The 15,088-nt window shown below is 38.5% G+C and overlaps 1 protein-coding gene and 1 long non-coding RNA gene across 5 annotated transcripts in view; one reads left to right on the top strand and one right to left on the bottom strand.

Annotated features, from left to right (window-relative positions):
• The window catches only part of LOC142073378 (uncharacterized), a 114,827-nt gene that overhangs the window by 9,797 nt on the left and 89,942 nt on the right, over window positions 1–15,088 (top strand). For all 4 annotated transcript variants that reach the window (XR_012670226.1, XR_012670224.1, XR_012670225.1 and 1 more), the window contains exon 2: window positions 9,929–9,992. This is a non-coding gene — a long non-coding RNA (uncharacterized LOC142073378). The remainder of the gene's footprint in view (window positions 1–9,928; window positions 9,993–15,088) is intronic.
• Window positions 2,713–15,088, bottom strand: part of TRPM1 (transient receptor potential cation channel subfamily M member 1) — a 168,206-nt gene continuing 155,830 nt past the window's right edge. Inside the window, exons 25-26 of the mRNA XM_075133020.1 lie at window positions 11,359–11,491; window positions 2,713–7,817 (exon numbers count right to left, since the gene is read on the bottom strand). Of these exons, the coding sequence (XP_074989121.1) occupies window positions 6,527–7,817; window positions 11,359–11,491 (1,424 nt within the window). The 3' untranslated portion in view covers window positions 2,713–6,526. The remainder of the gene's footprint in view (window positions 7,818–11,358; window positions 11,492–15,088) is intronic.

Genomic DNA, 15,088 nt, shown 5'->3' with positions numbered 1-15,088 from the left:
GTGAGTTTGGCCATGAGGACTACATTTTGTCTCACCCAGTACAAGCTGTCATGAAGATCCTTGTTCTAGGTTAGGCTGCAGTAACCTACATAATGCAAATAGCTTGAGTCTAACCACCAGATGAAGAACTCTACTGATAAGTTGTGTCAGCCAGATGTTAGAGCAGACTTAGCCAAATGGACAAATAAGGAGCAATGGAAAAAAATGAGAAACAGTTTCTACTCATGTTTTGTCTTTCATCCTTTAAGTGAAAATGCAAAGTATTTAAAGGTTTCACGGTTTGTCACACTCGATTTTGGAAGTGTGGTTTTTTTGTTTTTGTTTTTTACACAAACAAAAACCCACTTCTGATAGTGCCTGTGGTGGTTATCAGGAAAGCCAGAAGCTGAATATTCAGATTGTTTAGCTGGCAAACATGTGGATGTTATGGAAATAATCATGTGATCATCCAGTATATGAACTTGGCATCTGCAGTGGAAAGTCATCCTTTAAAAACTGGAAAGGCTGTGTCTCAGTTGGGGGTTTCTGATGATAGTAAGAGCCAGTCAACCATCAGAAAAGACACAGCAGATAGAGATGAAACTTCCAGGTATTCAGGATGCAGACCTATGACTTATCTGCATAACTCAGCCAATGATAAATGGTGTGTATTCAGTCATTCTGATTGACTGGTTTTTATGGATTTGGATGTATTAGTAAAGGGTCATTATTAACTATTTAAAATAAAACTAATTTCATCACACTATTACATTTATTTTTAATTGTTTGTGCTGTTTGTTTACTCACCCTCCCTCCCCCCCCCGCCCCAATCAAGCTGGAACAGAGATAACATACCAGTCGCTTTCATGTTTTCATTCTTATGCATTATAGTGTAATGTTTGGGTTGCAAACTACACATTCAATTACAAAAATTCATTTAATTTATTATCATAGTTCTAATTTTAGTTTTACTTCTAAGAAAACCTAAATTGGGTGCCTAAAAGTATTCAGATCCACAGGTAATTAGCTGCCAAGCTAATCACTAATATTTGGCAACTGTTTACTTACTTTATGTAAAGTAGGTTAACAATTTTGGCCTGTATACTGCCATTGTTCTGTATCAGAGCTCACGTTTGAATCAGTAACAGGAAAAGCTCTTAAAAAATCATGGTAGTCTTGTGTCATCACAATTACATAAGTATTTTGTTGACTTGTTGGGAAAAGCCCAGATTAAGACACATGATGCACATAGCATCCAGCATTAGTACCATGAGCAAATTATGTTCTTGTTAAACTTAATAGGGCTGCATGGGAATATCTGGGTGTAAAATATGGTCCTAGAAGTTTTTGTGAGTATTAAATAAAGGGTTGAGATTTCAGGGCTTGCCTGATCCAGACAAAACACCCAACTGACATCAATGGAGAACTTTACTTGATCATCATGTTCTGGTGGTGGAGTTGGAAAAAGAAAAAATCCTGTATTTTTAAAATCATATGGTGCGGCTTGTAAAGGGCACTGCAGATTAAATCTTGGCATGCAATTCCCCACATTTCATTCTGTACTTGCTCATTTAAGTTTTTTTTTTATTTGACATTTTAAAGACAATGCTAAGTCATCTCTTGCAGTATTTCTACCCTGCATCTTTTCTGGAATCAACCACTTTCTATTCTAAGAGTACAGTTCTCTGCAAAAACTCTTGCTGTTGTGATACTCTTTTCATGGCAGTTCCAGATAACACCTCTACAAATCTTCTTCTGCTTTTCTACTGGAGACAGGTCCTGTTTTATAAGCTAAAATCCCTTGTGGGTTTGTTACGTGAGAAATGGTGCAGCTTGTCTCATCTTCTGTATTCTGCGCTGAAAGCACCCTATTAACATTCAAAAAGGTCACTGAAGGTAAAGTCAAAGACGAGACAGATTTTTGAGAGTTGCTCTCATGAATGAGTTGACCCAAAAGGACAAAATACTTCAACAATTTGTTGCTACCATCTTTTCTTCATCCTTCAAGATGTTCACAATTTGTTTTCATTTTTTATTTATTTAAAGCAAGAGATCCCCAACACAAACTCTTGGCTTGATTCCCAGTTCGATTAGGGTACTGGTTATGATGAAGTCACATAACATGAACAGAACTTGACAGAGTACATAATTACAAATGTTTGTCTTCTACAGGTGATAAAATATGCTTTTGTAATCTAACATGACAGTTTTGCCCTTATATATGCGAGTCCTGTTTGCGTCCTGTCACTGTGTATCTATATCATGGTGTGTCTGCAATGACTATTGTTTGTCTTGTTTAATTTGAAGCTGTCTCTTAAGGAAAGATACATTGTCATAGCCTTCTCTTTCTAACAGACACCATTAAAGTATTTTTCCTTAAGAGTACAGGGAGAATATTTTGTTGATTATCTACACTGAGCAGACTCATTGAAATCAATTGGATTATTTGAGAAGTTAAGGTATAACTCTGCCTAAGTAAATGTATCATGTTCTAGCCCTTGGAAGCTTGCACTTGAATTTGGTTTCTTTATAAAGATTTTTTTTTCTCCATTGCATGTAAACTGTACATAATGTGTTACTGCATGAGTCCATTAGGTGAGCTAGGCTACTAGCATCTTTTAAAAGTATAAAACGAGGGGAAAAATACAAAACTTTAGCATAAAGCCCTTTCTTCCAACAGCATTGCAGACTTTGCCAAAAAAACAAAACAACAAAAGAACACACACTCAGAAACCAAGCCTGAAATTGCATTTATCAACTTTACCAGTACCTCCATATCTTTAAAAATTACACCTGATTTATAGCACACCAGATCTGCAACAGCATTTTGTTTCAGCATTAGCCCTCTACAGACAAAATTACAAATGTGCAATCTCATTTCTTATGTATAATGGTTCTATGATGTGAACAAACATCCATTAAGGAATAGATTGAAACCAATTTTATAGTGCAGTTCTACTCTTTAAAAAATGACCTGTTCAGCTGAGGATCATGAGGTTTAAAGGCAATGGAAAATGTTTGCACTGGAGAAGTTCTCCACTGGAAAATGCTGATTTGATGGAATCAACATGTTCACTGTGTCAATTCCATCAATATTTTTGACAAAACCAGGCCAGTTTCCAGACAGCCCACCTATCTCTCCATTTGCTTCTGGATCCTCTGCTCCACAGCAGGTTGGCTGGCAAGCTCCCCAACTTTCAAGCTGCCTGCTGGCCTTGCCAGCCCCCCTGCATTTTTCAAAAATAATCCATTTTAATTGTTCTGAAACAGGAGGGGTTTTTTAGATTTCCTTTTGGTGGAAACATTGTTTTGGATTCAAATGAAAACCAAAATTTCCACATTTAGTGAAAAGGAATTCCCATTTTCCAACCAGCTGTAGCCCTTGAGTTTCACTGATTCATGATCAGATTTGATCTATTTAGATCTTAAGTGCCAGTCAAGCTAGATTCCTTATTGCCTGTTCACCATCTCAAGATACAGCCTGACTGAACCAGCATTGCCAACTATCTTGATTTAATTATGAATCTCATAATATTTGGTGTTTCTCTTAAAGCTCCTGGAGTCACAAAACCTGAAATTTTCAGTCACATTTTTAAAAAAGTTTCTAGCCCTCATGGTTGTGGAGGAAAAAAGCTCGAAAACATGAACCAGAAGGCAAATAAAAAGAAGCCAACATTTATTTATATATTCACTAGAATTGCAGGATCAAGGCCTTATAAAGGTATCACTCCACAGAATCCCATCTAAATCAAAATTACTGGCAACCATTAACTGAATTTTTGCTTTAGAAAAGATTTACTTCATGTATTCTGTAAAAAAGAACAGACAGGCTGCAGTGTTTTCAGTATCCTTACAGTGACAAATTTGTTACATTGTATTTATTATTTCATATCTTTTTGGATTGTTCCTAGAGAAGCTAATATAACTGGTTATTTGTACACAAAGAAAATCAATAAGTACAAAGTTTAAAAAGTCATTTAAGAGTTCCATGTTAGTCTAATTCAATGGTTAATTTGAGATAAATTAATGATTTAACATTAGAAAGTGACTCTGGGCAAATAAAGCATGGTTTAACACAATTTATAAAGATGTTCCAACAAGATGCATGCAACACACTGAAATGGATACTGCTCATTTAGCAAAAATGCTGAAAACCTTTGTATCACTTGAGTTTGCTGATGAATCAGTTTCTGGCAAGAGTTTACAGGCAAACAATAAAAGGCATCTGCAAATCAGAACAAATATTTTATCTAATATATAAAATGACCATGAAATTGCATCAAACTGTCATACAGCAGTGTAGAGGTGCAACGATATCAAATGCCATTCCATTTTACAACAGCAAATCTCAAATTCTGAGAAACTGAATAAAAAAGCCCTTATGAAAAAAAAATCCTGTGTTCAGGTACCCATAACCGTGACAAGCATGTGCAGAAACAACAGCAGGGAGAAGGGCCGTACCTAGTGAAGAATGAACTTCTATAACTGTCCGTTTCGTTTAAGTTTGGCGGCACTGTATAGAATAGGAACACATTTTATATGGAGATATTTGAGCCTAATGACAAAAACATGAGTCAGCTGACATCTTACTAGAATCTTGACACACACACCCCACCTTCCTTTCTTTTGCCAATATTGTAGTAGAAGTTTAATTGTAAACACCAGGCCCCATGCTACAGTGGATCTGATGATAGAAGAAAATACATATTAAATTCTACCATTTCAAAATAGTGCATGCAAAAATCCTGGTTACTAACAGCAGGACTTGAATGTAAACCTTTGAACAGCAGTCTGTAAGGAAAATAACTTCGAAAGTCAGTTAGCTTGTTTTCTTTCTTATCTTGTTAAATGGTGCATTTACCCTACAATATGGGGGCTGCCGTGAATATTTTAGAAGAGTAGTTCTGGAAAGTAACAAATAAGAACTATGTAATTAAAATATAACATCAACAAAATTGCCAGAAACAAGTACATTTTAGTACTGCACTTTACAATACCTTTGAATGATGACTCACATTTGAAAGATGTGAGTTGGGAAAATAGTGACTAGAAATTGTGAAATTTAGGCCCCCTTCATGGAAGATGAAAGGGAGGAGCAGAGCTTATTTTATGGAGTTTATTTTGTTTTCCCTATGTACATTGTTTTGTAAATTCAAAGAAAACTATTCAATTTCTACTCTCATTTGGGGAGAGAGAAATTTATATAGATTTTGAGGGAAAACAACCTGATCTTCCTATACAATAAATCTTCACATAAAGACACGGGTGGGATTCACAGTAATAAAACCGAAGTGGCTGTTCAGGTTGTATTTTCACAAGAGAAGGAAAACATAGAAAATATGACCAACAAAAAATTGATCATGGTTTTGAAGCACCTAAAAACAAGCTTCAGGTGTTTTATTGCCTGCCACTTGTGCCCCTATTGTCCATCAAAATGAAATTCCTGAAGGAAGAAAGGTTTGTTGCGTTCGATTTGTCTGGAATAAAGGTGTGTATGTACTTTATCAGTACCTGTCACTCATTTTACAGTTGTACTTATTTATTTAAATAAAGCAAATTCCAATTACTATGAGGCTCCACTGCAACCTCTGGTGATGCAAGCCACTGATGCGGGTCTTGGACTCTTATTTTCCCACTTCAATCCCCACTAAGTGTTTTGAAACAATGATCACTGCCAGTTAAAAATATATGTAGTTCCCAAAACCGAGCCTCCAGAAAGCAGTATTTCCAGTATGATGCTCATCTTAAGGCAATTAGTTTTGACAGACTAATGGAGGGGAGGGGGGTGTTTGCATGAGCGCATGCAGAGAGTTGGCATGCTAAGGAGGATACTCCTCAGAGTAACAGAAAACAAGATGCCATCACCCATGTTCAAAGACAGGTGAAATATTTTGGTACCAGACCAAACTGATGGCTTCCAAGTCCTGTTATCGGAGAAACCTGCATTTTGTGTGTGTTTTAACTCAGTTTGTGTCTATTTTATTAACTGAAAGTCACTTCTGATGTGCATTCCTTGGTAATTTAATGAAGAGCTATTCGTGAAATCAAGGAGATTGCAAAACTTTCCTTTGCATTCAGTACTTTTTTCTTTAAAGACTACATCCATAAGGAAATCAGGTGCACATCTGAAGATAAAGCTAGTCCAAAAAGTTTGAATTTAGCAGTTTTCCAATGAAAAAGGGAGATCATTTTCTCAATTTTTTATGAAAATATTTTCCAGTTTTCAACCAGCTCTAATAAAGACTCAGTCAATAAATGAATGTGGAAACCAACGGACCCCAGAAAGATCTGGCCCACTTGGCATTTTCTTATCATGCCTAGCCTTACATCCACCCCTAAAGTGCATGTCTTCCTTTCACCCAAATCCCAAAGTGTTTGTTTGAGAACAGGGGATTAACATTTCTACAGAATAAAAAATACAGAAAATCAGTAAATGCAAGATTTTTTAGGAATTAAATTTTCAAACATTTCTGTTCAGTGTGGTATATTTGTTAAACTAATCCAAACAAAGTCTTGACCATCACTGCCACATGGAGTGTGAGCCATTTTAGCACTCAGTTTCCGTGGAAATGATTTCTTGCTTAGCTTTTTTCTCTTCTGTTGCACTGCCACAGGCCACCACTAGATTAGTTACACTGCTGGCGTGTCCTGGTCTATTTAATTTGTCCTTAATGGACTTGGCTTTCCGAGAATGGCCGTGTAAACTCTTTGATCGTACAGATGGGAATCTACCAGTCCTGTCTGGCTTCACTGACAGTAAGTTTTCTATCTCAGTCCTGTCAGTGACAGGTGTCGAAATATGAGAGGCACTGACACCTGCTTCGCCAACATCGCCGTCATCTTCTGTATCTGTCAGTAACTGTTTCTGCTCTGCTTGCCTTTCTGCTTCAGACCCACCAGGATATTCTGGACTAGGTTCATTAGAAAGTTTCTGTTCAACCTGGTATTTCCACTCACTAGTCCACTGTTTAACTGTGGAAGGGCACACTTGATCCATTATAGTGTTATAGTCTGTGGTCCAGTTGTTGACCCCTCCAACCAGCTTCCCTCCATGTGCAAATATAAAGCTCCTTGACTTTAGCATGGTTGTTTGACAAGCATTGAACGCTTCAGCAGGGTAATAGCGCATTGCCTTAGACTTGTCCAAGGGATAAGAGATGGTAGCTTCTAACTTGGTCCTTTCTACTGTTAAATGAGTGTTCTGAAAATCGGGTCTTGTGACTGACTGTCTATTCATAACAATATCTGTTTGGTTTATGCTTTGGGGAATTGTTTCATCACTCTTGGAAATCCCTTGCTTGTCATCAGATGAAACACAAATATCTGAATCAGATCGGGGTCTAGTGACATTCTGTGCAATTTCTAATGTAGATTTCTTGTAATCTGTAGTGGCAACTGTATCCGCACTGGAGATATAGCGGAGACTACCCTGACGTTCTGGAACCAGCTGCATCTTTGAGTCTGCACAATCTTTCTCTTCTTTCATTCCAAAATAATAGGCTTTTTTGCGCAATCCCATGGCTGGTGACGTCGGGGTGATGCTATCATCAAATGTTAACTCATCGCCACTGACGTGATATCTGTACATGCTGTAGCCATCAGAGCTGTTGACACTGCTTTGCCTCAGGAGGTAAGCGGCATCACATTCAGAAGAAGCTCGTGAGCGTGTATGCGTCAACTCAGATTTGTCAATACCCACCAGCTTTTCGAGCGCATTCACCATCCGACCAGATAGCTCTTCCAGTTGAGAAAGTCGAAGGTCAACTGTCTGAAGAGAAGCTTTCATAAAATGTTCTCTTTCATTCACTTCTTCTAACCTCATAGACATGTTTTCTACTCTGTGGAGTATAAAAATAAGATTCATTAAATATACCATAGAATGTTTTCAAGTAACACACAATATGCCACTAATTTCTGCTGAGTTGTTAGAGTTGAATTTTGCACCATACATGTTCCTTACTAATAACTATGTCAAAGGTCATAAGTGCTGAATGTGCAGTTTTCACATATGGGGTGAAACTTGCTCCTAAGCAGAGATCCGAAACAAGATTTCTGCAGCCCCTAAGTCCTACTTAACCTTTCAAAACAGAACTTAATCGTGCATAAGTCTTGTGTTGGCCCTCTGAATAATGGAGAATTTTACAATATATACACTATCCATTTATTTTAAGGAACAGTTCACTCTTCTAACGCACAAACTGCTCCCCATTTTGTACAAAAGTTTGTGTAACACACACTACTATATTGTGATTTTCCAACAGTGGAAGTATTGAATATAAATGTAAACTGTTAAAAACCTTGCTTATAGCTACACTACAATGTCACAATATTTGGTATCTTACTGTCTAGTCACTTCTGTTTTCTACCTCATACCCTTTTTGTTTAAGAAAAGATGTGCCATATTTGATTTTTAGGATGAATCATCTTGTTAAACTATTCTGCCATTTAATTATTGTGGAAAGACTTTCAGAACTTCTTGAAAAGAAAGCTGAAAATTTCTCAGTTTACAGCTGGAGGTTGATATCTTTTATTTTAAAAAGGGAAATTATATGAAATTACACAGCATTTAATATTGCAAGTGTGGAACATTAACACCTTTCTTCTAAAATTACATTGTACCAAATTATTTGGTCCCCAAACCTTCAAAAAAAAAAAAATCAAGGATGCAAGATGCTGCAGCTCTTGATAAATCTAATCATAATCATTTACTTTTTGGCATCTTTATTCGCACCAAAGTCAGTAGGGTTTTCTGGGGTGCAAAGAATGCAGAATCCTGCCATAAATGAATGCCAAAATCCTGAAGATAGTTTTGGATAGTCTCTTAATTTGAGCAAGGAGTTTAACATCAGATTCCTTTGCTGTGAACCCCTGTTTCATTTCTTATTGCCTTACCTCAGATCCATCCCACTCCAATAATTTACTGTTCATGAGTATTTGGATGGCCATGGGACATTCATGAAAATATCTGAGAACCCTAGAAGTTTCACAGATTCTAACACCAATTGTTGTTCATCCAAAAATTCATAATGGAAACATATTATATACTATTGCCATTCTTTAGTCTTCTGTTTAAAAACTCTCAGACAGCCAGTCATGAAGCAGAAACAGTACCCACTGTGACCTAGTTGACCAATCACACACCACAATTAACAACGAAAGTGAATAGTATACAAAACTATCCATAGGTTGAAGTCTATTTGCATATGTTATTCAGTGAATACTTATGAATACATTTGCAGAAATTGGATCTAGTTCCCAAAACAATATGAACAAAGAACTTTCCAAAATAATTTTATCAGCTCCATTTGTACACTAAAACAGTTCATTGATCTGATTCTTGTAAACGTTATTGAAAGATTTTGCACTTTCTGTTGAGATATGCTCATTACATTATATAAAATGGAAATTTAAGCTCTCTCTCCTCTTAGTTATTAAGTGTCCAGGCAAGTACAAGTCATGTCAGCCTTGAGGTAAGCATGTTTTTACATTTCTTTCCACACATGCCAACCTCTTCACGTATAATAGTCATTCTTCTCTGTAAGGAACTCCATTAATTATATGGGAAGTATTTTCTAATGACAGATTCAAATGTTGACTTGATATAAGATCGAGGTAATGGTGAGAAACACATTCAGTTGCTGCATGAAAGAATGTACTCTGGAGTTTATGGAGTTGTGCACTACTTTAGCCTTTTATTTCTATTTAGCGTTTGGATGGCTGACCTTGGTTTTGAGTGCCCCTGACATAGAAGTTTTATTGTTGTTATGACTAGAAATGCTTTGCTGATAAGGGATAATGAGCAATTTTGCTGAAGCTAGGAGAATTGGTGACTCACTAAGAGTTATTTGCTTTATTTAAGTTACCTATAAAAGATTAAGTAAAAGAATACACTTTGGAGCAGTTCAAGGAGCTTTTCTTCGAGCAGAGACTGACATCTTTTCCTCCGCAGCTGGACGGAAGAAGGACCCCCGGAAGCCTGGCTGTTGATCATTTGAAACCATCTCAGACTTCGGGTAACTATGTTTGGGGTGCTCTAAAACTATTGCCATGGCATGCGCGCATCTGCTTGAGACTCAATAAAGAAGGAGCTTTGGGTGAAAACATCTTGTTTGTACCAATCATTCATCAGACAGAGGAGTTGTGTCCCCATTGAGTTATTCCTGACACCGCCTGCAGAAAACAGGTTAAGTTACCACAGTTTTGGGTTCTGAAAACTCTGGGTAACAAGGGCACTGATTTGTGAGGATTTCTTAAAAGAAACATATGGATAGAGTGGTCACCATTAAGGTGTTGACATCTACTGTTCTGAGTTAATTAGCATTACTGTGACATAGCAGGTATTCCCTTTACTATCACAGTCACACTGACTATTTGCACATGGTAAATGTTATGACTTGGCTAAATGATGACTGAGAGGATTATTATATTTGGCTATTATTATTCTAAAGGTGTAAAAAACAGCAGGAATAAACCAAGGATGGTCCTTAGCATGAGGCTATAACTAGGGATTAGTGAGTATGCAACAGGGTAAGGAAATATATAGACTGAATATCAGGTATCATTTTCTTAATAGCGAGATTTCTTATTTTGTGGAATAGTCATCCCAAGGGAATGATAGAAGGCCCATCATTTGAGTTATTTTAAAACTGCCACTGGAATAGGTAGAGTATGTGAAAATATTCTGTAGGGAAAAACCCTGCCAGAGCAGGGTTGTTGATTAGACGACCTAGTAATAGGGACATATACTACTACTGGTGAGGTCTTCATATTTACAAATATTACCTAAGCCTCACAACACCCCAGTGAGGTACACATAGGTATGATTGCTATTTACAAATGGGGATAGAGAGGTTAAATGATTTGCCCAAGACCTCAGAGGGAATCCTCATCAAACCTGAGATTAGAATTCAAGAGTTCTGGGTGTCCAGACCCGACGTGCAGACCTCTAGAACATACTTCTCCCTTCCTATCTCACTGCTCTTGTCATTTGATTCCGCTCTAATACAATAGGACAATCTGTTGGAAATCAAGCAAGTCATCATTTGTTAAACTAGGTAGAGAAAATGTCTCTGAACTTTACACAGCTGAGTGGGAGGGAAAGAGGAAGTGTAGAAGTAAAATGTGGGCAAGGCTTTTGCAGTATACCCAGACCACACAGAAGCAAACAGTGCTAGAGATCTCATGAGAAAACCTGCTCTTGTGAGAGATTCAGTTTGAGACAGATTGTTAGGTATGGTTAAAATAAGAATACAAACTTTTGGTGCATGTTTTTGAGGCTACAAACATCACGTAGCTTGACCAATACTAGGTGTTAATGAACAGAAAAAAAAAGTTCTCATGACGAGTAAAATTAGGGTGGTTTCTGTTTTCACTAGTCACCTTTCAGATGTGACTCTGATACGTTCATCATTAGATGATTGTTGTTCATCCTCCTTTTCCTGAAAATATTCCTCAACACATTGCTCTTCAAATTCATACAATTTCTTCAGCTCTTCATCATTCAGAAACAATTCTGCATAAAATTGTAAAATGTATTAGTTGAATTGCCCAAGATTCAGATAATTTTAAATCCAATATAACAGGTGGGTTTTTCTTTTGTAGGGCTTTTCGGATTTTGGGGAGGCGGGGGTGGGGGAGGCGGGGGTGGGGGAGGCAGGGGAAGGGATTGAAGGTTTTGTTCCTGCAATCCTTGCTTGGGCACTTAATAAACAGGCTAGTCTGTAAACAGGCAACCACCACTTAGCCAAAGTCCTGAGTGCAATGTTCTCTTACTCAGTCAGTCAATCTGATTGCTAGTTTAGATGAAAGAAAAGGAGTACTTGTGGCACCTTAGAGACTAACCAATTTATTTGAGCATGAGCTTTCGTGAGCTACAGCTCACTTCATCGGATGCATACTGTGGAAACTGCAGCAGACTTTATATACATACAGAGATCATAAAACAATACCTCCTCCCACCCCACTGTCCTGCTGGGAATAGCTTATCTAAAGTGATCATCAAGTTGGGCCATTTCCAGCACAAATCCAGGTTTTCTCACCCTCCATCCCCCCACACACAAACTCACTCTCCTGCTGGTAATAGCCCATCCAAAGTGACAACTCTCTACACAATAAGAAAAGGAGTACTTGTGGCACACGGCTGTTTCTCTACACAATGTGCATGATAATCAAGGTGGGCCATTTCCTGCACAAATCCAGGTTCTCTCACCCCCTCACCCCCCTCCAAAAAACACACACACAAACTCACTATCCTGCTGGTAATAGCTCATCCAAAGTGACCACTCTCCAAATTTAAATCCAAGTTTAACCAGAACGTCTGGGGGCGGGGGGGGGGGGGGGTAGGAAAAAACAAGGGGAAAGAGGCTACCTTGCATAATGACTTAGCCACTCCCAGTCTCTATTTAAGCCTAAATTAATAGTATCCAATTTGCAAATGAATTCTAATTCAGCAGTTTCTCGCTGGAGTCTGGATTTGAAGTTTTTTTGTTTTAAGATAGCGACCTTCATGTCTGTGATTGCGTGACCAGAGAGATTGAAGTGTTCTCCGACTGGTTTATGAATGTTATAATTCTTGACATCTGATTTGTGTCCATTTATTCTTTTACGTAGAGACTGTCCAGTTTGACCAATGTACATGGCAGAGGGGCATTGCTGGCACATAATGGCATATATCACATTGGTGGATGTGCAGGTGAACGAGCCTCCGATAGTGTGGCTGATGTTATTGGGCCCTGTGATGGTGTCCCCTGAATAGATATGTGGGCACAGTTGGCAACGGGCTTTGTTGCAAGGATAAGTTCCTGGGTTAGTGGTTCTGTTGTGTGGTATGTGGTTGTTGGTGAGTATTTGCTTCAGGTTGCGGGGCTGTCTGTAGGCAAGGACTGGCCTGTCTCCCAAGATTTGTGAGAGTGTTGGGTCATCCTTTAGGATAGGTTGTAGATCCTTAATAATACGTTGGAGGGGTTTTAGTTGGGGGCTGAAGGTGACAGCTAGTGGCGTTCTGTTATTTTCTTTGTTAGGCCTGTCCTGTAGTAGGTAACTTCTGGGAACTCTTCTGGCTCTATCAATCTGTTTCTTCACTTCCGCAGGTGGGTATTGTAGTTGTAAGAAAGCTTGACAGAGATCTTGTAGGTGTTTGTCTCTGTCTGAGGGGTTGGAGCAAATGCGGTTGTATCGCAAAGCTTGGCTGTAGACGATGGATCGTGTGGTGTGGTCAGGGTGAAAGCTGGAGGCATGTAGGTAGGAATAGCGGTCAGTAGGTTTCCGGTATAGTGTGGTGTTTATGTGACCATTGTTTATTAGCACTGTAGTGTCCAGGAAGTGGATCTCTTGTGTGGACTGGACCAGGCTGAGGTTGATGGTGGGATGGAAGTTGTTGAAATCATGGTGGAATTCCTCAAGGGCTTCTTTTCCATGGGTCCAGATGATGAAGATGTCATCAATATAGCGCAAGTAATCTTCATCATCTGGACCCATGGAAAAGAAGCCCTTGAGGAATTCCACCATGATTTCAACAACTTCCATCCCACCATCAACCTCAGAACCACACAACAGAACCTCAGAACCACACAACAGAACCACTAACCCAGGAACTTATCCTTATCCAGGAACAAAGCCCGTTGCCAACTGTGCCCACATATCTATTCAGGGGACACCATCACAGGGCCTAATAACATCAGCCACACTATCGGAGGCTCGTTCACCTGCACATCCACCAATGTGATATATGCCATCATGTGCCAGCAATGCCCCTCTGCCATTTACATTGGTCAAACTGGACAGTCTCTACGTAAAAGAATAAATGGACACAAATCAGATGTCAAGAATTATAACATTCATAAACCAGTCGGAGAACACTTCAATCTCTCTGGTCACGCAATCACAGACATGAAGGTCGCTATCTTAAAACAAAAAAACTTCAAATCCAGACTCCAGCGAGAAACTGCTGAATTGGAATTCATTTGCAAATTGGATACTATTAATTTAGGCTTAAATAGAGACTGGGAGTGGCTAAGTCATTATGCAAGGTAGCCTCTTTCCCCTTGTTTTTTCCTACCTCCGCCCCCAGACGTTCTGGTTAAACTTGGATTTAAATTTGGAGAGTGGTCACTTTGGATGAGCTATTACCAGCAGGATAGTGAGTTTGTGTGTGGGGGGGTGGAGGGTGAGAAAACCTGGATTTGTGCTGGAAATGGCCCAACTTGATGATCACTTTAGATAAGCTATTCCCAGCAGGACAGTGGGGTGGGAGGAGGTATTGTTTTATGATCTCTGTATGTATATAAAGTCTGCTGCAGTTTCCACGGTATGCATCCGATGAAGTGAGCTGTAGCTCACGAAAGCTCATGCTCAAATAAATTGGTTAGTCTCTAAGGTGCCACAAGTACTCCTTTTCTTTTTGCGAATACAGACTAACACGGCTGTTACTCTGAAACTAGTTCAGATGAGTCTTCGTTTTTACCCTATCTCTAAAAAGGATGTTGTCACATTCAGTAGATTACATCTAATGGGTCAGTTTGTTCCACTGACAGACTTTGGGTAAGGACTTTTCAAAAAATTCCTATTTTTTAAAAAAAGGAAAAACAAATGAGAGGAAAAAACCCCTTGGGAATGCTCCATATTATTTTCAGAGGTGCCATATATGCAACTTTTTTGTAGCTGGGCATCTGTAATGAAAATATAATTACCTACAAAATATGTTTCTCATGAAAAACAGAAACAAGGATCGGTAAAAATACTACACGAATGCTAACATCTGTTTGATTAAATCAGTTTTTTTTCTTAATCATCATTATTATCATGTTAAAAGTAACAATTTCAGGGCACTTCCATCTTCAAAGCATTATACAGATAATAATTAATCCTCACAGTGCTCCTGTGAGATAGGTAGGTATTGTTACATGAGGGGAAACTGAGGCACAATATTGTTCTACATGAACTATTAAATGCAAGAGAGAAGTCAATGTGACAGATGAGACTAAAACCCATAATCGCTGTATTCCCTCAATTTCTTTGTGAATGACCTCCATTACCTATTCTTTCCCTCCCACTGCGTGGCCTTCGTTATAATTTGGTAAATCTGGACTAAACAGATGCCAAGACTACAGGG

This window comes from Caretta caretta, chromosome 10 (assembly GCF_965140235.1).
Source record: "Caretta caretta isolate rCarCar2 chromosome 10, rCarCar1.hap1, whole genome shotgun sequence".
Taxonomy (NCBI): Eukaryota; Metazoa; Chordata; order Testudines; family Cheloniidae; genus Caretta; species Caretta caretta.
The sequence above is the reverse complement of the archived record's forward strand: the minus strand, read 5'-3'. Positions and strand labels throughout refer to the sequence as shown.